We start from the raw sequence: 26,598 nt of genomic DNA on the forward strand, positions 1-26,598 counted from the left end.
TCAAAAACCTGTAATAAACACAGTGGTAGCTGATCCTCTTGTCTTGGCTATAAGGACTTTGGAAAAATGAAAATTTGCTAAAATATTTAATAAGCTATAATTTATAATACCTCCCCAATTTATTAATATTATTTTCCAGATTTGGAGTTTAGGTATTCCAGTTGTTTTAAGGAGTAGTTAAGCAGATCATAAAATTTGTTCAATAGATTTTGACAAGCAATAGAATGGACAGGAGGGAGGGAAATAAGGAGGGTGGAAGGGAGAAGGGAGGGAGGAGAAAGCAGGAATGTGCAAAGAGAGAAACAACAAAATTATAAAACCTATATTAGGGAAAATTGTTTTAGGACAACTTAGTTTTACATACATTTATACACACACACACACACACACACACACACACACACACACACACACACACAAACACACAAATCCTGGGTTACATATTGATGTTTTACTATGGATGTTGTGTCAGAAAAGTTTGAAAACTAAAGCTAACCATGAATTCCTATAAACATTTTGTGGATAGTTAACATTTTCATCACTGAATATGATGATACACGTAGACGTGGTACATATGACCTTTCATAAATTGAGGAACTTTCTATCACAAATGTGCTGAGAGTTTGCAATGAAAAGTTCCTGCATTTTTTTTTTAAACTTTGTGTCTGTTGAAAGGCTCACAGGATTTTATCCTTCATCCTATTATTTTAGCATGTCATGTTTATGGATTTGTTTATGTGGAACTATCCTTGCATCAGATATAATTCCTACTTGGTAGTGCATGATCCTCCATGCTGTTGAATGCCTTTTCAGCAGCTTCATGATAGGTGATCTGCCTTCATCTAGAGGGCTATAGGGAAAAAGCTGTAATGGTGCTCCAGGTATCTAACAAATTTTGCATCCAACCTTGGGAAGTCTCTAGCCTGCTTTAAATTCTTTTTCAGTCTGAAAAAGGGTCACATAAGGCAGGATATGAATGTGTCTCTGTATATGAATGTGTGTTTATATTCATATCTCTATATCTGTATTTATCTAGATAGATGTACATATAAATAGATAGATAGATAAATGATGGATAGATAGGTAGATAGACAGATATATATTAATTAGTTCAATTAGGAACAGGAGAAAAACAAGTGTGTTTATTGTATGTGGACAAAAATCTGATTGAATTCTCTAAAATTATGAAAATTATTTTTTAATGCTTGTACCTTACAAAGTCATGATAGGTTTTTGATAAAATAGCATATGGGAGCTTCTTTGTATCATGATCAAAATAATATGGGAAGACTGGAACAGCTGAGAACATTGGTGAGAGCAGTAAACATATCTAAGGTGTTGTCTTTCAAAAGGTGAAGGGTAGGGAGTGTTTTATATACATGGGGTGTTGGCCTGAGATCTTATCAAAGCTAAGACTGAAACAATTATCACAGAAGACTCTAGGCTCCTGAAAGTGGTATAAAAGCTTGGGTCTCTACAATTATCTCTTCTTGTTTCTGAACTAGTTATCAGAAAAAAAGTATGGAGAAAAATGTGCACTGTGGTTTTAAGGAGAGAGATGCCAATTACTCATATATACTTGAGGAGTAGGAGAACAGATTGACATGTCAAGATAATAATATGGGACCTGAGGCCAAATGGGACTTGTCATTAACAGTTGAAAAATATCTTATAACAAAGTAGAGTTTTAGCTTTCTGCCATGTACAGCCACAGAAGTAGCAGTGGTTCATGTAAATGAAGTTGGCATTCTGTACTCTAGACATAGACAATGACAAGACAGAATAAAACAACAACCTTTGAATGACTGGTGGTCATTTGGGAAGGACTCATGCATTGGTTTACTGGAGGACATTGCATAGTTCAATCATATCTAAGAATGCTTGAAGTTGAGACATTGGGAATTATTTACTTGTTGTTAAGAAATGATGCTTTGAATGGTCTGATTAGTGCAAATGAGAAATGACAAGATCTAAGAGGCCCAGGGATTGGGTGGTTCATTAGGGAAAATGCTGATGTTAGCTAGAATAATGAAAAGAGATCTAGCCAGCTGCCCAAACTTTCAATGTTATAATACTACACTGTCCTTTCCCTTGTGTTTTTGTTGTTGTTAATTAAAACAATTTCATTTTTGCATTAGTTTGTGCCTCTTGGACTGTGGATAAATGAAAAGGAGAAGAGAGGACAACCTGCAGGAGTCAGTTCTCTCTTTCAACCATATGTGTCGCAGGGATTGAACTCAGATCACCAGGCTTGGTGGCAAGCAGCCTTACCTAGTTAGCCATCTATCCAGCCCACTTTTACATTCTTCCTTTCAGTAAGATTGTGGAGTACCTGTTTTGCTTTGTCTGGTTTATTTAACTCAACACTCTCTTCTTTTATCCGTATTATTGCAAACAATAGGGTTTCCTTCTTTTATGGGGTAATAATATTCCTCTGAGTACATGACATTTTCTTCAGCCACTTATCAGTTGATGGATACTCACATTCTTTCCTCATTGTGCCTATTGTGAATAAACTACAATAAATATTATAGTTTCAGATCTATCGACTGGTTCAGAGTAAGTGCACATACTGTGGTGCTAAAGTATGTACCTCTGTAGTCCAACTTGGACTCTTCTCTGTTATTATACCAGTGTACCAAACAGTGGTATACATGTTTATTCATATGAAAGTTGAGACAAATAATTTCTTCCTCAAAGAGTTGTGTGTGATTTTATCCATAAGGTGTGACTGCATATAAAGTGGTTAAAGGGTCTGTCATATATCAAGCAGTGATAAAACTGTTTATTATAATCTTGTATTTTTAGGAATTCTCCCTCTGGCCTATTGTATCTCAGTTTTTGATCCTGTCTATATATCAGAATATTTCCTTTTGTTACCCTGGTTGGGATTTTAGGATTCTTACCTGGATCATGTTCCAGGCCAGATGAAGTGGTCATTACCTCTAATTACTCTCTTGGCCTGACTGTGTCTATAACTGCCTTTTTGCCCCTGGTCAACATTTAGTGAAAGCAGGGAATTGCAAAAGACCAATATTTGATAGAAAAGCTAAAATTAGAAATACTTGAGGGAAAGTATTGATACTGAATAATAATTAGCCCCTAACAGTTGTGGTCTATTTCAGTACTTTCAAAACACTATTTTACTCAGTTTTCACAACTAATTGTGTGAGTTTATCAGGTCAGGAATAATCTTCCCTGTTTCACATAAGAAGACTAAGACTCACAGGAGGTAATTTATTAGCCTGGAGTTAGTTACCATATCCAAGGGTGTTGAAGTAAGTGTTAAATGTTTTTTTTTTTTTTTTTTAATTGGTTTTTTTTTTTTTTTTTGGTCTTCTATGCAGAATGGCTCTAAATGTATCTACTATCTCCAGGTTGTATTCATATGTATTGTTCTAATAAACATACCTCAATTCAGTGGCTTACAAGATTCACCAGCATTGCTGGCTGCTGCTGCTGGACAGATCACATCTGGAATAAACCATCTCTTGCCAGAAGCAACCAGCAAAGACCAACTGTCATGACAGTCAAAGCTTCTGGTCCCATGCAGGGGAAGCTACCATTGCTAACATTCATTTTGTGAAACACATCACAATGCACTCTCATGTGAAGGAGGAAGAGAAACAAAGATCTTCCAAATGGGATAAGCTGAAAATCTAATGGTAGGATAGATGATCTTATTATAGAGATGGGGGTACACAGTTGAGGATAGTAACATGATGTACACCAGGATGGAATTCAACAATAGGATGTGGAAGGCCATTACAGTAAATATGCAAAGAAATAAAATCAACACTAAAAAAAGAAACATAAAAGTTTAACACTTGGAGAAAGTTTGCTAGGCATGAGAATATTTAAAAGGGATAATTTTAATTGTTTCCTAGATATTCAGAGATCAGGGATCTTTATTTCTAGAAGCAAAGAAGTTTTCTAGAGGTACTGTCACATGTGACCGATTTGTGGGAATGAGCTCAGAGAGAAAGATGTAAAGCAGGTGTAAGCTCAGAGCTTTGTTTTTCACAAAGCTTCTTCTTTCTGGAAGAGCCAAATGATACAATATAGACTTGCTTTTTCCTATAAATCCCCTCCGGTACTATAGCCTGCATAACATGTGTGAAATGATCTTCCTTGAAAATTTAATGGGGAATGTAGTTTAGTACCCTTTATAACCAACACCCGAGGTCACTGAACCTAGGAATGGATTTAATGGCTTGTGGTCATATTTGATAGACAAGATACTTTGTTAGAACATGGTAATGGTGTGAGCAAGGTCAATCACTGCAGTCCATCTAAGGATGTTGTAACTTCATTTTTTTTTCTGTCACAGCATTATAAACCATTTTTCATGCTGATCAGTCACCCCCCATTAGTCAGAGGGGCTGACTAACCATTTGTGTAATACATATAGAGAAGCAATTTAAGATGCGTGCTCTGAATATATACTATATTCTCTCACACTGAATAGTTAAGATAGTTTCTGGGTAAGTGGCAACTCCCCCTCCATGTGATTATTAAGAAACTTATAATGATTCTATCCTGTAGGGTCATCATTCTCAGCTGCCTGATTCTCATAAATGGAGAGGCAGCAAAATTGTGAGAACTTATACAGAAAGTTCATATATACTTGGTTTCTTATAATAAACAATATAAAAAATTCATGACATTCATAATTTTTACATTATAATAGCTGAGAAATCAGTCCAAATTATACACCACATCTAGAGAGAATACCTGAGGAGTAGTCAAACATTCATCAGAATCAGTTCTATACAATGGAATGAAAAGCACCCAATGTGTGCATGTTGGGCTTTCTATGCCAAAATCCTCTTTCCTGTTAACAATGCTTATCTTTTCTTGCTAATTTTTTTCCTTCATAAGTTACTATACTTTAAATATTTCTTCATAACATAACAAAATGGGGAAAAGTGTAAGGTTTAAAATAGCTTATCCTATAACATTAGAGTAAAGAATACTCAATAGTTTCTCTGTGGTAATTCAAAGTTTCATTTGGTCTCAATCTGTCTGAAAACTAAAACATTAGTATTTCAAATATCTAGAACCTTCTATACCGATTTTGCCAATGAAATAACTTATGCATGCACTTCCTAGCCATACACCTAAGAGTTTTGTTAGTGCCATATAGATGGCACTCCAATTCCTGATCAGGTTACCCTCTATAATTCTGCTTGTAAATTAACTTGTGGAATTAGAAGTATTTTACATATAATAGCAAATACGATGATTCTCTTTATACCAACCACAAGTTTTCTTAAGTTAGCTATTTAGCTGAAATAGTGAGCCTTCACCAAAAATGCCTTCAGTGAAAACTTGACTAAATATTCTTCTGATGTTGGTAATTATCATAAAACCCCCACAAATTAAAAAGATCTTTTAAATATAAAGTAATTGAAATCTTGGCAGCATAATGTATAGAATAGTTATGATGGTAATAGTTGGTTTTATTTGTTTACTATCTAGGAAAACATGAGTGATATTCAATATTTGCATTTTCATTATTAGGAAAGCACACATCCTACCACAGTGAAAAGTAGTCACATTTAGCCTCAACTTTCAAATATTTTTATTAGAAAAGATTTGTGTCTGAATTTCCAATAATTCTTGTACAATGGTGGACTCTTTGTCAATCACTTTGATAAGAAATAAGCAATGCCCACACCTTTAGTGTATTAACTTCTCAGTCCTGGGCAACAGTGTTCATATTATTGAAGTCTATGAGCATAATAGTCTGTTTCTTGAGTGGCAGAATTTGATAAAGGTATTTAAAAATAGGCTTTTGCATATAGTTTAAGAGAAAGAGGTACTGAAAAGAGAGTAAGACACATCAAGGACGTTAAGTGTAGGCTTTTAAAAGACAAGTCCAAGAAAATAAGATGCATACAAGTGTGGGTATAGACTCTTCACAGGAGAATCATCTACAACATCGTATATTTATTTTAAGGGAAAAATAGGATGGCTTAAAGGAAAATAGGATGCAATAAATGCAGCTTCATCTCAAAAAGGATGTTATACAGAATTTATTGTACTAAAATGTACAACATTTAAGATGTAGTCTATGGTGAGACTGAGGCTTAATATGAGCTAAAGAACAACATCACTGGAAATAAGCAGCTCTGTAAATGACAGCCTATGGCTCTTATGCCCTCAGATACAGAGTTAATACATCTTTTGGAGTTGAAAGCAGATGTTGCCAGAATCAGAACCTGAACCACAAAAGAATAAAACCAAAAGATAACATGTACAGGAAAAAAAAGATTAAAGAGGTTTTACAATTAAGGTTATGATGTTTTAGATGTCAGGGTGTTTGGGCCAATTTCAACAAGAGGGCCCCAATTGCATCACCTTGAAAAGCTGTAGAGGAAATGTGCTTGAGCCCAAGATTTCCACTAGGTGGGGACAGAGAGAGGAAGCTGGAGATACCAACTGGGTCTTTGAGGAATAGGTGTTCCCAAACTCTCTAAGGCAGATTTTATAAGTGAGCAAAGCCAGGTGAGATTGGAGAAAATCTATTACATTCTGATCAATTTCTCCACAACTATCAACATCCTTTATGAACGCTTTGATGATTGGAGGAGTAACTACAGTGTTACTCTAGACCCAACATGGATTCCCCGGGAAGGGAACACTTAATTGGATTGCCAATGGGTCTTGCCATTTAAGCCTTGAACATCATATTGAGAAGCCTGTGTGGAACAAAAAGAATCACATGCAGCCAGGATACAGATGAAGCCAATTACATTCTGTGAAAAGGAGGGAAAGTTGAGAAGGTAGTTGAGCTCACTCTCCTAGATTTAAATGTTTAATAGTTCATCATTTCCCTTAGTATATTCTTTGTAAATATCTTGGTTCATAGGTCACAAGTCTTGTAATTGGAATGTCTTTAAGAATATCTTGAAGGAAATGGTTCTGATGTCTGGCTGAAATCTTGTGGGAAGGCACTCAGCAGAGTTTTTCATGGAAAACTATAGAAACCTCCTCTTTTCTTCTCTTTTATGTGGCTGCTTTGTGTCCCAGATGAGAATCTTGAAGTCTTCTAGGTTTTTCAAGGGTACCCTCCTCTGCTAACTTTAGACAAGGGATTGCAGCCTTCAGATTATAGAATGACTAGACTCTCTTTCACAACATGGAGCATACAGTACAGGGATATGGCATTTAGGTGTTCTCTATAACCTGAGCGGTAAGAAATGTATTCTGTGCCTTTCAATGGTTGGGACATGGCACCCTGGGTGTTCGTGACTTTTTAACCATTTGAAATACTATGTCTTGTTCTGAAACAAGACAGCAATGCCTTAACAATTGCAAATTCAGTATGAGAGCCATAGTGCCATTTTAGGCGTTGAATACACAATACAGCTGTATCCTCTGATGTGAATGACATGGCTTCACTGTGGCCAGGTGTGGCAACTCAAGGAGGTCACTATACATTTGCATGAAATTTTAATTCCCCTGAAATTTTTTTCCAGAACTACTTCCCATGAAATGTTTGCTGTTCTCATCCAGCACCATTTTAGACAGTTACACAAAGTCTAAAGTTGTAGGTCTGTGGGTTTCCTCTTTAGAAACCTGGGTGTTTTTACTTTCAAACATCCATCTGTATGTTCTAGAGGCTCTTTTATTTGAAATAAGGATTTCATAGAGTGAGGTATTGTATAGAACGACTTAGAAATGGTCGTGCTGTTAATCCTAGGATGCCAGGATCAAGACATCTAAGAAAAGACAGGGTGCTGTAGAGTTGTGGTTGAGTCAAAGATGTAATTCATCACGGTTCAGAACATAAATGGGATTATGAGTCTTTGAGGCTGAGTTGGATGTGGATAGCTATTTTGTATTCACTGCCTTTTCTGATAGAGTTCATTAAATCTTCCCAACTCACATCACCTTAGGATTAATCAAAGTTAATAGACCAAACAATAAATATCTAGGCTCTTCAGAGATGGTTTAGGAAAAGGGGGTCTGCATTGTCAGAGTCATTAGTGCTTTCAGTACTCAGGAGGAGGACACACTTCATGGTTTTCTTCCTTTCAAATAGCAGCAAGGCACTAGAGAGTATTAGAGGAAGGAGCCAGCAAAAGTCCTGCTGCCAATCTGTTGCTGAGCACTTGGAGCTTGAATTCCAAAAGGATTCTGCACATTTGAAATCTAATACCCTACAGATATAAGGACAAAGCCCACAATAAAACATTGGTGCAAATTTCTCAAAGGGCAAGCAGTAGGATTGGGGCACATCCTTTCTGTTAATTCACTCCTTGGCCTAAGGACAATGTTAGTACACTTTCTTTCTGGCTTCTACCCTGGACTACTTCAGATCCACCCCTTATCTCTGGATTCCTAAGCAATTATGCATTTTTTCCTAGATGCATATAGTTAAAGGCATGAAGTTATGCATAATTTGCACATTTAATTTCAATATCTAATTTTGTACCTGTATTTATAACTTCTTTCTCATTTCTATGTTGAGTAGTCACATATTGCTGCTTTTTATTTTATTGAAAATAGATTTTTTTTGTATAATATATCCTGATTATATTTTCCTCTTTCTACTCTTCCCAGTTACTCCCTCTCTCCTCCCATCTAGATCTACTCCTGTTCTATAGCTCATTAAAAAATAAACAGGCTTCTAAAGGATAATAATAAAATGAAATAAAATAAAACAAAGAAAAGCATATTGGAATAGTACAAAACAAACAAACAAAGAAACAAAAAGTGCCCAAGAAAATGCAAAAAACAAAAAACAACCAGATATAGACACAGAGACCCACTCATTCGCACAATCAAGAATCCCATGAAAACATAAAACTGGAAGCTATCATATGTATGCAAAGGATCTGTAGAGAAAAAAAATAAAATAAAGATAAATGAAAAAGTCCAACACCACAAAATGAGACAATAAACCTCCATAGATTCCATTGAGTTCATTTTCTGTTGGCCATCTATTGCTGGGCATTCAACCTATCCTTAGAAGTGGTTTGTTTCCCCAGTGGTATTTCCTTGGAGATTTTTCAAGTAGTTATGATTGAAAATAGCATCTGGTTTGAGATGGAGGCTTATGTCCTCTTTTCCTTTCAGCTTTAGGACCTCATCAGTGCTGACGCCTGCAAGTGCCAGCTGTGCATGCTGCCTCAGTTTCTGTGATTTCATATGTACTTAGATCCTGTTGTGTTTAGAAGGCTTTATTTCCTGGGTGTCCTCTGTCCCCTCTGGCTCCTACACTCTTTCCACATCCTCTTTTACAAAGGATCCTTGAGCCCTGAGGGGAAGGATTTCATAGAGACATCCTGTTTAGGGATGAGTGTTTCAAGGCACTCCCTGCACACTGTCTGGCAGTGGGTCTCTGTCTTGTTCCTATCTTCTACAAGATGAAACTTCTTTTGATGATGGCTGAGCAAGGCACTGATATATGAGTCTAAGGCACTGATCTATGAATCTAGCAGACTTTCATTAGGAGTCATTGTATTGCTACTTAAAAAAAAAAAGTGTGTCTCAGACATTTGCATTGCAGTTTTCAGAGTTGTCCATTTAGATTTGTGCCTCATTTTTAAATTGGGGTACTTTCTTCTTAATATCTAGATCTTTGGATCTTTATATATTTTGGATAATACCCATCTCTTGGATACAAGGTTGGTAAAAACCATTTTCCATTCCGTAGACTTGGACTTTGTCAGAAAGATCATGTCCTTTTCCTTGCAGAAGTTTTCAGTTTCAATTAGGTCCCATTTATTAATTGTTGATCTTAGTGGCTGTACTAATAACCTGTGCCAATGAGTTCAAGGCTATTCCTTACAGTCTTTTGTATCAGGTTCAGGGTATCTGATTTTATGTTGAGGCCTTTGATCCATTTAGAGATGAATTTTGTGTAGGGTTATAAGTATTGATCTATTTTGATTCCTGTACATACCGTCATACAGATTAACCAGCACCATTTGTTGAAGATGCTGTCTTTTTCCCAGTGTGTATTTCTGGTTTCTTTATCAAAGATGAAGTGTCCATAGGTAGATCAACTTATTCTGGGTCTTCAATTTTATAACAATGATCAATGTATCTGTTTTTCTTTTTTTGTCAATACCACACTGATTTGTTTTTAATATAACTCTGTAGTATACTTTGAAATTAGGGATGGTGATACCTTCAGCATCTTTTTTCAACCATGATTGTCTACTCTGAAAGCCATCTGGCCTTGGGCTTCTTTGGTTGTTAGACATTTAATTATTGTTTCTATTTCTCTAGGGGTTATAGGTCTATTTAAATTACCTATGTGACTTTAATTCAATTTTGGTAGGTTATATATGGAAAAAACTGCCAATTTGGCAGATTACAGGTTTAGCAAATATGTCATTATGAATTTTCAGATTTCCTCAGTGTCTATTGTTATGTCTGCCTTTTCATCTCTAATTTGTTAACTTGGATCTTTTCTCTGCCTTTTAGTTAATTTGGACAAGGGTTTGTCAATCTTAATTACTTTCTCAAAGAACCAACTCTTTGTTTCATTAATTATATGTCTTGTTTTTGTTTGTTTGTTTGACTTTATTGATTTTAGCCATGAATTTGATTATTTCTTGACATTATACCTCTTGGGTGTGATTTCTTCTTTTTGTTCTAGAGATTTCTGGGTACTATTAAGTTACTAGTAGATCACTCCATTTTTTTTAAAATACAGACCTTCGTGCTGTGAACTTACCTCAAAGAACACCTTTATTGTGTCCCATAAATTTGAGTAGGTTGTATTTTCATTTTCATTTAATTCTAGAAAGCCTTTAATTTCTTTATGAATTCATATTTTCCCCATTTTTAATTGAGTAGTGAATTGTTTAGTTTTCATTAGTTTGTAAGCTTTCTCTTGTTTCTGTTCTTGACAGCCAGCTTTAATCTGTGGTAGTAAGATAAGATGCAGTGTGTTATTTCAATTTCCTTTCATCTGTTGAGATTTGTTTTGTGTCTTAGTATGTGATCAGTTTCAGAGAAAGCTTCCTGAGGTGCTGAGAAGAAGGTATATTGTTTTGTCTTTAGGTGATGTATTCTGTAGATTTCTGTAGGTTCATTTGGTTTATGATGTCAGTTAGCTCCAGCATTTCTCTGCTAAATTTTTGTCTGGATGTCCTGTCTGTTGATGAGAATGGGGTATTAAAGACTCTCAATATCATTGTTTGAGTGTCAATATGTGCTGTAAGCTGTAGTGGTGTTTCTTTTATCAACCTGGCTGCTCTTGTGTTTGGTGCAAAGATGTTAAGAATTGCAATGATCTCTGGATGAATATTTCCTTTACAAGATTGCTGTTCTGGCAATCTGTCTTCTGAATGTAAAGAGACCTTATTCTTAATGATTGTCAGTGGCAGGTTTGGTTTTATGAAGCACTGTCTCTCTATGTAACTAGCCTCTCCTAGCATTGATGTCATGTTGCTTGTGGCCATGGCCAGAAACACACAACCGTTCTGCCTCAGCTCCTGACTGCTGGAATTGCAAGTGTGTACCAGCACAAACATCTAAAGGATATTGAACCTCCTCAAAAAACACCAGTTCAGCTCTTAACAAAGCTGATATTCTACTTGTCATTCGATCAGTGTTTTTTTGTTTTTTCTTTTTCTATAGCTCATAACTACCATTACCAGTAGTTCAAATTTAAAGACTCAGAGCCTTTTCATGACCCAGGCCAACAGTACACTGATAGTCTTTATTCACAGTGCTGCATTTGGAGGCTTTGATTTGACACTCCATTTCACAAACATGCATCCTAATCCCAAAGAGGGTGTAATGAGGATCAGCAAATAATTCAAATAAAAAACATCTGTGTCTTCTCTAGTGAAATCACAGTGACATCTCTAACCTATTGATAGGTTCACAACATCCAGGACAGTGATATTTCTCAGAGTGCAACTTTAACATGATTCTTTGAATGTGCAGAACCTAGAATTTTACTCAAGCATAATAAATATTTATTTTTCATGTTGCATTTATTCAGCCATTTCTAGGAGAGACTGTTCACAGCTATATAGGCATATGTGTGCTCATGCATTTATGTATACACATACACACACACACACACACACACACACACACACAGATAAATGTTTGTGTAACAAATATAATAAAAGAAAAGAGGCTATTAACTTGAGAATGTGGACCAAGAGAAGTTAGCTGGGACAGGCTAGAGGGAAGAAAGGAATTAGGGGAAAGGACATAATTCTATTTCAATTGAAAGCTTTAAAGTAAATTAAAAAGAGAATATCTATTTTTTCAATTGCTCTTAGGCAAAAGGCCAAGAAGAAATAGAATGTTAACGTTTTACAATGAAATACTTTATCTTGCAGGGTTTTTTGTGTGTAATTTAAAAAAGAGCTAAAAATGTGAAGCCGATTTGAGAGGGTGGCATTTTCCAGTGTTTACAGTGTGAGAAATGAAGGAGGGTTAGCAAAAAGCTGCTTTTTTCCCCTCAGAATAGATTACCTGAGTTGCTAAGAACTTGAAAAAGTATCAGGTGAGATGTTGGCATCTATGGAGGTCTGTATTCAGGTAGCTCTTGAAAGAAAAAGATTGAGCATTATCACCGAGACCTAGAATACCCTCCCTTCTTTCTTTAGGATTCTAGGTCATAACCTACTTTTAGGAGATCTTGGATGTGTGCAAATGATGTACTCAGAATGAAGAGAAGGCTGTGATAGGTTCTAGGAACAGATGTCACATTTGAGTACCCTGTTTTGGCTTCTCCTCTGTGGCTTTTCCAGAGAGTGCTTGCATCCACTTCAGTACATCTGTCTATTTCAGATTCAAAATATTGATGGAACCTGGAAATCTGAGGACAGAGCAGGCCATCAGAGGATATGAAGAAAAAAACAACTCCCCTTCTTTGGTCATGGGAGTTTAGAGGGTGGAGGTAGGGTCAAGAGCTAAGAATAGAAAGAGAAAATTATTAACAAAATGTTACTGTCAGTATCTCTTGATAAACTTGGAGTTTAGTGTGAGCTAATATATCCCCTTCCTTTACTCAGTGACCTATCACATCAAGAAGGAAATGGTATTCTAGGTATGTAGATCTCAATATCAACAAATAAGTTGAATTTAAAAAAGGTGTTTTTCATCCATCAATGTGAGATTACAGTGATATTTTCTTGGACATCTAATAGTAAATAACTATCTGCTCATCACTACCAAAACTCTCTGGTTCATTCAGCTGTCTATGGATTGTCTATTTTATCACTGTACCTGAAAGAAGGGTTTGTTAGTATCTTTGTAAATTCAAAGTTGTATGGTGAGTAACATTTTTTAGTTACTATTTTGTGGCTCTATTTAAAACAAAGGTATATTATTTTATTAAATAACATTATGTCTTAGGGTTCCTATTGCTGTGAAGAGACACTATGAACCACGGCAACTCTTGTAAAGGAAACAATTTGGGCTGGCTTACACTTTCAGAGGTTTAGTCCATTATTGTCATGGCAAAAAGCATGGCAGCATGCATGCAGACAGGTGCTGAAGAAGGAGTCCTACATATGGATCTGCAGGCAGCCAAAGGAGAGACCACATGTACTGGGTATAGCTTGAGCATACATGAGACCTCAAAGCATGTCCCACAAAGTGACACACTTTCTGCAACAAGGTCACACTTACTCGAACAAGGCCACACCTTCTAATAGTGCCACTCCCTGAGTCAAGCATTCAAACCCACGAGTTTATGGGGGGCATACATATTCAAACCACCACACATCCTGTAAGTGTGATTTTCTAGACAACAAACTAAAAGCCACAGAGGAAAACCAGATCATATATTTGTCCATTCATCAGATATGGATGATGCTTTTCTCAGGGAAGCAAACTCAGATTTTGCAAACTTCCTCCCTTGCTCCCTTGTCTGTACACAAACACACACATATACACACAGGCACACAAACACGTACAAACAGGCACACACACACACACACACACACACACACACACACGCACGCACATGCACACACACAAAATTTGTGATGGAGCTACAATTAAAACTTAGGCTTGCTGAGACATTTTCCTTTCTAGGTTGTAATCAATCATTGTGTGGAAGTCAGTGCACGGACTTGAATCAGCTAGTCATGTCCACAATCAATATTCAAGAGAAAATGCATATTCTACTTGTGTACAGACCTGTCTCTACACTTATATGGTCTAGGATGCCCTGTCTAGGGAATGGTGCTATCTGTAGTAAGCTGGTTCTACCCACAACAATTGACAATATAAAGACAGTCTTCTACAGATATGTCAACAGGGTGCTCTGATTTAGACAGTCCCTCTATGAGGCTCTGATATCAGTGATTCTAGATGGTGCCAACGTGACAATTAAAATTCACCAGCAAGACTATTTGGGTGAATACTGTAAGCCTTAGGAAGGCTAACTAATTAAGATACATTTAAAAATCCAGCCAATCACCTTGTGAGTTTATATCATGTGGAATTTACTTGCATTCTAGATTCTCTTTGCTTGTTTTTAGTTTGAATGAACTCAACAGTCTGACTGAGGTGATCCTGATGATTATCAATTCAAGAGGCTTTAGAGTATATGTGGGTGAAGTTTAAACTTTGTCACATCCTTTGCATGCTTACTCCCTTTTTATGATATTTATTTATTTATTCTTTGAAAATTTCAAACAAGTATACAATGTGTTTTGATGATATCCACCACCTACTTCTTTCATAAGTCTCCACAGACACCCTCCCATACATATCTCCTTTCCAATTTCATGTTCCTTCACTTTTTCTAAATTTCTCACAAGAACAAAGCATTAGCAATAGTGAAATGTAGCAAGGAATCAATAGAGGAGAAGGATTTTCCAAATATGTTGCTGAGACTCCACTGCCAGAATAGATATCTGACATCTGAAAGGAGGAAATAGTTCTTTTTCTTAAATATATATTTATTATATTTTATGGGGTACGTGTTTTATGTGCATGTGTGTCTATGTACCAGATGTGTTCCTAGTGTGCATGGAAGTCAGTGAAGAGTGTTGCATCCCCTGGAACTGGGTTCGTGGACAGTTATGTTCTACCATGTTGGTGCTGGGAATTGACCCTGAGTATTCCTCATGGACTACAAATATTCTTAACCTCTGGGACATCTCTATAGCCACAGGAAGAGGTCTTTCACATTTTGTTGAGGCTCCTATATTTATTTTGACATAATATAAACTTTGAGAAATCCCAGAAGGTGTTCTCTAGACAGGCTGTTAATAAACAAACAAAAACATGAAAAACAAAAAACAAGCCCTTTTATCATTTTTATGATTTTTCCCAGATATAATGATTGGAATTACACAATGCCGTGAGAACCGTGGTGTTCCATAAACAATGTGTATCATGATGACCTAGATTGCTATACTGCCTCTGCCTTTACTACATCTACTTCTCTCTTTGCTTAAGTATTGGAATGGTCATCTGGCCCACTAGTACCCTTTCAAGAAGATGTATGTGGGGGAAGTGTGAGTCTCTTGTCTGACTGTCTTTTGTCCCTTTCCTCATGCAATTTATCATATACAAAGTAACATAAGCTCCACCCTTCTCCAATTTGTTTTTAAGCATGAGGATTTTAAAATATAAAAAAATCATTCATTTTTACTTGTAGTTTGTCAGAATCAAAACTTGACTACAGTCAAGGGCAATTTCAGCAAATATTCTCCAATATCTCCAATATAGCTATAGGAGAGAAACAGGAATAATTTTAGAAAATAGTGTGTTATTTGCTTTACCTCCTACTAGTCAGACTTTATAACCATGTTTCTTTTCTTTTTTCCTCTTTTCAGATGTACATCCAGACAACAACACTTACTGTCTCCATGAGTTTAAGTGCTTCAGTGTCTCTGGGAATGCTCTATATGCCCAAAGTTTATATTATAATTTTTCATCCAGAGCAGAATGTTCAAAAACGCAAGAGAAGCTTCAAGGCTGTGGTAACAGCTGCTACCATGCAAAGCAAACTGATACAAAAAGGAAATGACAGACCAAATGGCGAGGTGAAGAGTGAACTCTGTGAGAGTCTTGAAACCAACAGTAAGTCATCTGTAGACTTTCAGATGGTCAAGAGCGGGAACACTTCCTAATAGATGTACGTTGAACATTCTTCTACTAGTCTTGGGACCTGTACTACCTAGTTCTATGGGCATGATGGTACAGACCCTGAGTCTGTCACAACAGTCAGAGCCATTGGGTGAGGACTAAATGTTTACAGATAAGTAGTGGTTCCCAGCATACTAACTACCAACTTGAGGTCTTTATCAAAATATGGCAGTTAACTCTATGTTGAGATATCATAGTGGGTAGCATTTGGGATGCAATTTCATTTGCAAATTCATTTTTGAAACTTAGGAACTATTGTACAAGATTTGTTGCTTCAGTATTGGATATTATTTTAATTTATCAGTAATATTTGTGGAAAGGGGTACTCCAGATCTTGCACAAATAAATAACAAGTAGTTTGAGTCTTTGGGAAAATGACAAAAGAGTTAGTTGTCTTTTATAAGGCGTCATCATAATTACTTGGTTTCTCCATGCTCTCTCTTCTTCTTCTTTTTTTTCCCTCAATTTCTTTCTTGAATATGTTAATTTCAAATAAGCCTTGAAACCTCCTGACCCTGAAGACAGAATCCTTTCACCACTTTCCTCACCTACTTTTCTTTGCTCTGTACTTGACCCAGAATCATCATATGGTAGCAGTGCACTGATACCCAGGATAATCCAGTTAAATTTACTTTATTAATTAAGACTTTCTTGGTATGCATAAAAAAGCATTAGACTAGTTAGATATTTGTATTGTAAAGATTCAGAAAGTAGAATATAACAAAATATTATCTGATTGCATAAACAAATTAAAGAGGAATAAATTGAAGGTGAAGTCCTTACTCTAGAATTATTTTGGAAATGCCATAGTATAAGTCTATAAAAATTAAGGACAAGTGTTTTTGTTGCTGTTACACATCTGTAATCCATGCAATTGGGTCAAGAGGATTGAGTCAAGAAGATTGTGTATTTATGGCTTGGGCTCTGTAACAAGACCCCATTTCAGGAAAATAAGAATATCCAGCAACAAAATTACTCCCTTCCCCCCAGAATCCTTTCTCAGGCTTTATTCCCTGCTTGCTATTCTTTAGACATTGTCTTAGTTAGGATTTCTATTGCTGTGAAGAGACATCATGACCATAGAAACTTAAAAGAAAACATTTGATTGGGGATGGCTTACAGTTCAGAGGTTTAGTTCATTGTCATCACGGCAGGAATCGCAGTAGCACAGGGGGAAGACATGGTGCTGAAGAGCTGAGAGTTCTTTATCTTGACCTGTAGGCATCTGGCAGAGAGAATGAGCCACTGCAACTGGCTTAAGCATTTAAAAATCTCAAAGCCTGCCACTTCCTTCAACAAAGATACACCTTCTAATAATGGCATTCCCATTGAGTCTATGGGGGCCATTTTCATTCAAACTACTGTTAGACATTAAATACAAAAGAAGACCAAGGTTTTGTTTCATTTGACTTAATTACTAAAGAAATTTATAGTTTCCACTGGATTGACAAAAATTTCTCTGAGTTAAGGTATCAAGATATCTATGTGAGCATTGCATATTGTAATGTTTTATGCATAGATATGTAGTTGATATAGTGTGCACCCTAATAAAGCTTTCCTGGGGATTAGAAAACAGAACAGCCACTATATTAAACATAGAGACAAGACAGTGGTAGCACAGGCTTTTAATCCTATCACCCTACCACTCGGGAGGTAGAGATCCCTCCAGATCTTTGAGAGTTTAAGGCCACACTGGGAACACAGCCATGTGTGGTGGCACATGCCTTTAGTCCAGCACTTGAGATATCATGTCTTTGCTTGGTAAAGACACATGCTTTTAATCCCAGGATGTGATGGTGGAAAGTAGAAAGCTGTATGAGGTGTGAGGACCAGGAATTAAAAGGCTTTTAGCAGCAGTTCAACTGAGACCCTCAGGGTAAGGACTCAAAGGCCTTCAGTCTGAGGATTCCTGGAAATAGGATCAGCTGAGGAATTAGTTGGTAAGGTGAGGTTGGCTGTGGCTTGTTCTGCTTCTCTGATCTTTCAGCAATTACCCCAATATTTGGCTTCTGTTTTTTTGTTTTTGTTTTTTTTTTTGAGACCGTTTAGCAATTCGTCTTACATAGAGATAATTTCTGCTATATAATAAACATGTTGAGTAAATTTATAAGCTTAAGGGATGGTGAGGTGGCAGGATGGATAAAGGTAAACAAACAAATACATGCATACATACATACATGTTAAAACAAAAATTAAAAAAAAAAAAAAAAAACACCTTAATGGCTTAAACCTTCTCTGAAGCCATCTTGACTGGGAAGATTATCTAATAAAAATCTCAGTCATCAGTAAAGGAACTCTTCCTACACAGACATCATTCTGTCAAAGAGCAGCCTTGGGAACCTGCAAGAGCAAACAGTAGGACGGATGTTAGTAACAAATGCCTATAATCAGCTCCCATGATAGATAAATGATTTACCAATGACAGGGATATTAGCAAAATGCTGGTGATTTAGGGGCAGAATTTTTTTGTTTTCCAACTTGAAAGCATAAGTATAGAGATTTAAAACCTAGGCAGATGTCAATTAGCTGCTGTTGGCATTGCACTCTGCTCGTTCAAGGTTGGCACTGGGAACATGAATCACCAGAGTTTGATGCTCTACCTGTATTTTTGTGACAATCCAGAAAAGGACAAAATGGGATTTCAAATGGGAACAGCTAACATTTTTGTGGAATAAACAGCAATCATCCCAGGCCCACCTACGGAACATGATGGGAGGAAAAATCAATAGTCTTTTCCAACCCCTTGAAGCACAAATAGTTTCCCCTGAAAGTAAAATTCCTACTGTCAATAACACCAGCCTTGTATTGTTAAATAAGTCTCAAACACTGGTTATTTTCCAAGTGGAAATTTTATAACCTATATACATTTCTCTAAAATAAGAAAGAAAGATCACAAACATTAAGGCTGTTGGGGGTGGGTGAGCTTATTATATTCTGGAAGAGTTAAAGTTCACATTTGGAAGATAAAGGAAAGCAGAAAAGATAGCTCAACCTAATTGGAATTGCTGCCTGAATGAAAGTTTGGGGTGTGGTAATATAACAGTATTTGAAATTAAAATAAAGAACAACTATTATTTCAGCACACACACCCTTTACTTTAGTAAAGAGAGAATTTTGATAACTGTGGCTACTAATCTGTTGCTGGAATTTTTGATTCTGACTAAATAGTGACACATTTAAATATTATATATATATATATATATATATATATATATATGCATAGATATGTATATATACATACATAATCCATATGTATGCAATGTGGTACAGCTTCTTGTGTTCAGAAAACTCATTTTAAGACTTATTTAATATATATGCATATATGTGTATGTGTTTGTATATGTAAATAAGTGTGAGTGGGTGCTGTGTGTGAGTCAGGGTGCCTGTAGAGTTCAGAAGATGGCCTCAGATCCCCTGGAGATGAAGTCAGAGATGGTTGTAAGCTGCCTGAAATAGATACTGAGAACTAAATTCAGGTCCTGGAAGTAAGTTCTTTTTTTTTTAAATCCAACTTTATTGCCAGCTTATTTTGAGCATATGTATAATAAAGTTACCACACAGAACAATTGAAAGAAATGAGAAAAATGGTTTTTATTGTTTTCTTATCCTGTGTGTGCTAATCAATACCAAGGAGCTGTAAATGCCTGAATAAATAATTCGGGGATTTGCAAGCCCTGGATTGGTGACAGGACTGCAGGCCTCAGTAGTCATGCCATAATTGGTTCAGTTCTGTAGGGTAGGTGACAAGACACTGTCCTGTGCATGCAGGGCTACCCAAGGACTGTGGTCCTGTCCCTTTTCCTCTCCCTGACTCCTGTGGGGACAGGCCTGTGCCCCTCAAAACCCATTCGTGGTTATAGCATTCCAACTAGCCTGGAACAAGACAAGTATCCACTGTTAAGAAAGAGCTTTTCCTTTGGATATTTTCTGACAGAGTTTGCAAGCTGAAGGGTTGTAGAGATTGTAAACAGTTACTCTCATACCCTCATTTTATGCCAGAGACTTAACATTGCCTATTTTAGAGATTATGTGTTTATGCTACTAATGTCGGCAAGTGTGTATATTTGTTTGAAGCCATACCTAGTGGATCCTGGGGTGGGGGCATGTTCTTCATACCAATAACCAAGCTTTGTGTACTGACCTTCCCATGCCTGCTAACTATCCCAGATCACCAGGGCTTAACTTGGGTATGGGGATGACTGCAGGAAGGTGTGTACAGCAGGAAGACCCCATCCACAGCTGGGCTGTTGACCAAGAGTTCTCCAAAGAACCCAAGGTCCCCATGCAGCAAGCTGCAAACTTGAGGATGCCTGTGTGGATTTTAGCAGAAGTCCTTTGGAATTTTTTGTATATTTTTTTGTATTTGTTTTTGTTTTTTAGGATTTCATTGAACTGATTTTCTGTTTTTTCTTTATTTTTAATTAATTAATTAATTAATTAGTTTTGTTTTTACATCTTGACTACAGTTTCTCCTCCCTCCTCTTCTCCCAGTGTGTGTCCTCACCCCCCCACCCCACCCCACATTTGCTCCTTCTCTGTTTCTCTTTAGAAAAGGGCAGGGTTCCCATGGATATCAGCCAGCCATAGTGTATCAAGTTGCAGTGAGACTAGGCATCTCTTCTCTTCTTTTAAGGCTGGACAAGACAACCTAGAAGGAGGAAGGGGTCCCAAATGCATGCAACAGAGTCAGAAACAGCCCCTGTTCCCACTGTTAGGAGTCCCACAGGAAGACAAAGTTACACAACTATCACATATATGCAGAGGGCCTAGGTCAGTTCCATGCAGGCTCCCCAATCCGTTCAGTCACTGTGAGTCCCTTATGAGCGCAGCTTAGTTGATTCTGTGGGATTTCTTGTGGTGTTCCTGACCATACTGGCTCCTACAATCCTTCCTCCCTCTTTTCAGCAGATTCCCCGAGCTCTGCCTGATGTTTGGCTGTGGGTCTGTGAATCTGTTTCCACCAGTTGCTGCTTGAAGCCTCTCTGATGACAGTTGGGCTAGGCACCAATCTATGAGCATAGCAGAATATCATTAGGAATCATTTCATTGACTATTTACTTATTTATGTTTGTTTGTTTGCCAGTCCTGTTTGGTTCTATCCCAGGTCTCTGGGCTATCCTACCTCTGGGTTTTGACCCTCAGGGATGGGCTCCCTCTCAACGTATGAGTCTTGAGATGGGCCAGTCATTAGTTGGTCACCCCCTCAATTTCTCTGCCACCTTTACCCCAGCACATCTTGTAGGCAAGACAAATTGTATATTGAAGGTTTTGGGACTCACTTGGTGTCCTAATACCTTCACTGGAAGTCTTGCCTGGTACAGGAGATGGCCAGTTCAGGCTCCATATCCCCTATTGCTTGGAGTCTTAGCTAGGGTCACACTCAGATTTCTGGGAGTTTCCCTTGCACTGGTTTTCTAGTTTATCCCAGAGATGCCCCCAATTCCAGTTGTCTCTGGCAGTACTCCCTCCATCCTTCCCCCACCTGATCCCACCTGTTCACACCCCCATCCCCCATCCAGACCCCTCTCCCTGTCTAGAGGCCAAGTCTATTCTATTTCCCCTTCACAGTGAGATTAGATTCGTGTGTCCCCACCTTGAGCCCTCCTTGTTGCTTAGCTTCTCTAGGTGTGTGGATTGTAACATTGTTATGAGTTCATACAATATTTGTCTTTCTGGGTGGGGTTACCTCACTGGGGATGTTTTCTAGTTCCACCCATGCCTTTAAAGTCAGTGAGTATTCTTAAGCACCAAACATTCTCTCCAGCCACAGAAGACTCATTTTAAAAGTAAATGGCAGATCCCATCCCAGACTTCTATGTCATACAATTAAAATTTCAGAACTCCATATAGTAATTTTAAGGAGTGTGACATTAGAAAGCAAACTAATTTCCTGATTTTTCATAACACTGTGTTTCTATAACAAAACATCCCATTATTTCAGAACAGACAGGGAAGTGGAAACAACGTTTATATATACAAGATTCTCCCCATCACCTTGTCACTGCTCTGCTGGTATTGCTATGATACATTCATTAGTAAGTAAGACACGTTCATTAGTAAGTAATGGCAGCAGTTGTCATTTCTTAAGCCTGTGGACATAGTGTGCCAAACCAAGAAAGTTTACCATTGCCCAGTTTAAAACTTGTTTTCAACAGAGCATATATACATGTGTGAACATTATCAACACATTTCCCCTAGTAGCTCATCTTCATGTCTTTAATCTGTTTTTAATCCATAACAATTCTGAAATAGTGATTTATGGAACTTATCTGACAGTCAGAGTGATCCCTGATTGTTGCTTTCTTTATGTTTCCTTTTACTGAAAGTATATTTTACTTTTATCATATACTCTCATTATGGATTCCCTTCTCCACTCCTTTAGTTCCTTCCCCAATCCTTTCCTGTCTGGATCCCCACCCCCTTTCTGTCTCTTAGTAGAAAACACACAGGCTTCTGAAGGATAATGAAATAAAAATAAGATATCACAAAATAAAACAATAATACAGAATAAAAACTAAGATACTGGAATTGAACAAAACAAACAGAAGGAAAAGAGACTATTAAAAGACACAAGAAACAGATAACAATGCAGAGACCCATTCATTTCCACATTCAAAAATCCCACAAAAATATTAAACTGGAAGCCATAATATGTATGCAAAGATCTATAGGGTAAAAAGAGAGGAAAACAGTTGTATACACACATATATAAACACACATACACACACACACACACACACACACACACACACACACACACACACACACTGGCCTAGGGACCTAGTGTAAACTAAATAATACTGTTAAAAAAGTAGCAAAGAAATGACTCTTAATGACATTCTGCTGTATTCATAGATCAGTGCCTTGCTCAGCCATCATCAGAGTTGGTTCCTCCTTCAGCAGTTGGGAGCAAACACAGAGGCACACAAACATTGTGCAAAAAATTAGAAACCCTGGAATCCTCAGCCCTAAATGGAATATCTCCATCACATATCTCTCCTCAGAGCTCAGAAAATCCTTGGGAAGAGAATGGGGAAAGAGTGTAAAAGCTAGAGGGGATGGAAGCCACCAAGAAAACAAAGGCCTCTAAATCAACCTGGTCAGTGCACATGTGAACTCACAGAGACTGAGGAGGCAGGTGCAGGTCTTGCACAGATCTGCACCAGATGGGACCCTAGAGATGAAAGGAGACCTGGACACATGCCTCCATCTTTAACCCAGAAGCTATTGATAACCACTTGTAAATGAAAATTCAGTTTTCGCCAAAGGAGTCTCACTAGGGAAAGAAACTACTCTTAAGATCTGGCCACATGCTCAGCAGGAGACAGCCAAAAGAAAACAAACACAGTAGCATCTTTGGAGGTTCCCTGTCCAGTAAGGCCATATTGGAGCTTTTCCTATATTTATTTTAAATCTGTATTAATTTTAATTTTAATTTTTGCTTTCATATTGACTGAAGTATTTGTTTCCAGAATTTGATTTGCTTTATTCTTGTCAGTGGAAAAAAAATAACATTATTTTTCTGTGAATCATAGTCTCAAAATGAGGCTCCACATGATTGTACATTATTTTTTATCCCTAGAAATTGCTTTTAATGCTTTAGTTCCAAATATTGTTCAAAATCACTTAAGAGAATAAAGTATGAATTCTTGATTTGTGAAAAACCCTCTTGGTTACAATGATCCTTAAAGGCCACCTGATCGCAGTCACCCATGTTGAGTACTATCTTTAGAAAGCTATACTGCTTAAGGTTATTTTTCCCTTTTATAGCTGTGATTTCCCCCTTTTAAATTTTTTAAAAATATATTTATTTTATTTTTATATGGATAATTGTGTTTTAATTTTACACATCAGCTATGGGGTCCCCTGTCCTCCCCCCTCTTACCCCCACCCCCACCTTCCCCCCAGCCCCTCCCCTTCATTCCCATCTCCTCCAGGGCCAAGACTCCCCTGGGGATTCAATTCAACCTGGTGGATTCAGTACAGGCAGGTCCAGCCCCCTCCTTCCAGGCTGAGCAAAGTGCCTTAAAGTATAATTACATAGTTTTTCCCCTTCCTCCCTCCAAGCCTCTCCTGTACTCTCCTTGCTTTCTTCCATCCCATGGCCTCATTTTTTTTTATCATTTTATCATTATGTTACTTGTATACACACTCACACCACACACACACACACACACACACACACACACACACACACACACGCACACACGTATATTCGGAACAGAGCATTTCATGTTGAATAACCAATTGGTGTGCTCTTCCTGAGGAGTGACCACTTCTCCTGATTTCAGCATTTCTTAGATTCCTGTAGTTCCTTACTTAGGGGTAGGGCACAGTGAGATTCGCCCCTTCCACTTTAGCATGCCTGATGGTGTCTTTTCCTTCTTTCAGTCTACATATTTAGCAGAGGTTTCCTACACTTTCAGATATTTCTGACAATGCTAAATAGCCCAGAAAGTTCAGTGACACTTCTACTGACACTTTTATAACTTATGACAGATTTCCTTCATCTCAGCTACAAGGAACTAATTAAAATCTACCAGAAACACACACACACACACACTCATACAAAAAAAAATGATTAGAATTTGTTTACTTAGAGAAATCTAGAAGCACAAAAAGCATTATATGAATTGAGACATGAGAATTAAAAGTAAGCCAATATAAAAATCACTGTACCTCACTTTGCACAAAAATAAGGTGTTCAGAATTTCAGAGGGATAAATCTGATTGTCCAGTATGTTTAAAGAACAGCTTTATGATTTCTAGCAGTGCTCAGTTTACACAATTAAAATAAATTGTTTATGAATATTTTCATTCTGAATTAAATTAAGGCATTGAAATACATGTTTCAGTTTTTAAATAATTATTCTAGTATTTAACTTAAAGTAGGTAAAAATTTTGAACATTTTTACACAATAATTATATGTTTGAATTATGCAATTATTTGTATTTAGTTTTGTATTCTCTGAAAGCATCAGCATGAGTGTAAATTTGACAGAATATTTTATTATTTGTATCTTTCTAATAGTCTTACAACAATGAGTATTGTTTCATAGCAAGTTGGTAATGGTAGAGTTAAATATTAATTTCATCCTTTGAGATTTTATTTCTATGTATACCTTAGTTAAAAATTTTAAAAAGCCACAAATATCTATTGACTGTGTCAATATTTAGCTAAAAGTTACGTGTACTTGACATTTTGGTTTGTTGATTTCTAAAGTCTGAGATTATTGTTAATTTTTAAATGGAAAATATACATTGTCAAGGTACAAATAATTATAAACATTGGATTATACAATTGGCTGAAGTGATTAAAATCTTTGATTTAGTCTGGTAGTTTTTTTAAATGTCTGTTTTGTAGTTTATCAGTGTCTTCTTTCTTTTTATGTGTATGAAAATTTGATTTGTTATGGTAGTGTGTAAATAAGATTTTACTGAAGTTTTCTAATAATTAGCATTTTTTGTATTCATTTGTCTGTTAACTATCCGTGTTAACACACTGGACTGGGGACTTTGTGGATTAACAATTTGGCTGAATTTTTCATTGAATTTCTACTGAATGATTTAAAATACTAAGTAACATGTTACAAAACATTATCATTAGACAGCCCTAGCAGAATTTGAATTTTGAAATTATATCAGCAAAGTGATTATTATGCACTATTAACTTGGCCTATTTTTTTTTTAACAGCTTCCTCTACTAAGACAACATATATCAGCTACAGCAATCATTCAATCTGAACAGGAAGATGACACTATCTGAAGAAAGGTGGTGTGTGTTCTTAAATATTGAACATGAGACTGCAAAAAAAAAAATGCTCCTGGAGATCTCTATAGACTACAATCAATCAGATCAATAGTCTTGTAAGGAACAAAATTAGCCATGAGCCAAAAGTATCAATATTGAGGAGCAAAGAAACCAATTTTATACAATACAACCATTGAGTGTCAAGCTAAAGTATTGCTTACTTGTGAGCATTAAAAAAATTTTTCAAAAGGAAAACTAATGTTAGCTTGTGAAAAAAAAATGCTGTTGAAATAAACCATGTCTGATGTTCTTCTTGTAAGTATTTCTCTGTGATTGTGAGAACTCCTGTTCCTGTCCCACACTGTTCAACTTGTATAAGACTCTGAGTCTGTTTCTTGTAATGGCTGACCGGATTGAAGCCCTGGGTTGTGCTCCAAAATAAATGCAATGATTGACGCATGCAATTTTTATACAAATAATTTATTTCTAATAATAAAGGAATGTTTTGCAAATGTTGAGCGTTGTTTCGTTGCAGTTTTAAAATTAGGGTACTGTCTTCTTTCCAGTGGCACTTGCATTGTTCTTAGGTCCTTGCCTTATCCCATGTTACTACTACCTCCTTCAGGAACATGGTTTGGATTATTTGTGTTTATGAGGAGAATTTTATTGCTCTATGAAAAGGTATCACTTGTATAAGATTTTGTAAATACCTTTGAGTCCTGTAATGGATTTTCATAATGAATATCTTATGA

The 26,598-nt window shown here is 36.8% G+C and overlaps 1 protein-coding gene across 1 annotated transcript in view; it reads left to right on the top strand.

Moving 5' to 3' along the window:
* LOC118579934 (metabotropic glutamate receptor 8) overlaps positions 1-26,364 on the top strand; it is a 670,399-nt gene extending 644,035 nt beyond the window's left edge. The window contains exons 8-9 of the mRNA XM_036181754.1: positions 15,783-16,029; positions 25,790-26,364. Coding sequence (XP_036037647.1) covers positions 15,783-16,029; positions 25,790-25,839 — 297 coding nt within the window. The 3' untranslated portion in view covers positions 25,840-26,364. The remainder of the gene's footprint in view (positions 1-15,782; positions 16,030-25,789) is intronic.
* The last annotated feature ends 234 nt before the right edge of the window (positions 26,365-26,598 follow it).

The sequence above is a fragment of the Onychomys torridus genome, chromosome 3 (genome assembly GCF_903995425.1).
Source record: "Onychomys torridus chromosome 3, mOncTor1.1, whole genome shotgun sequence".
Classification (NCBI taxonomy): Eukaryota; Metazoa; Chordata; class Mammalia; order Rodentia; family Cricetidae; genus Onychomys; species Onychomys torridus.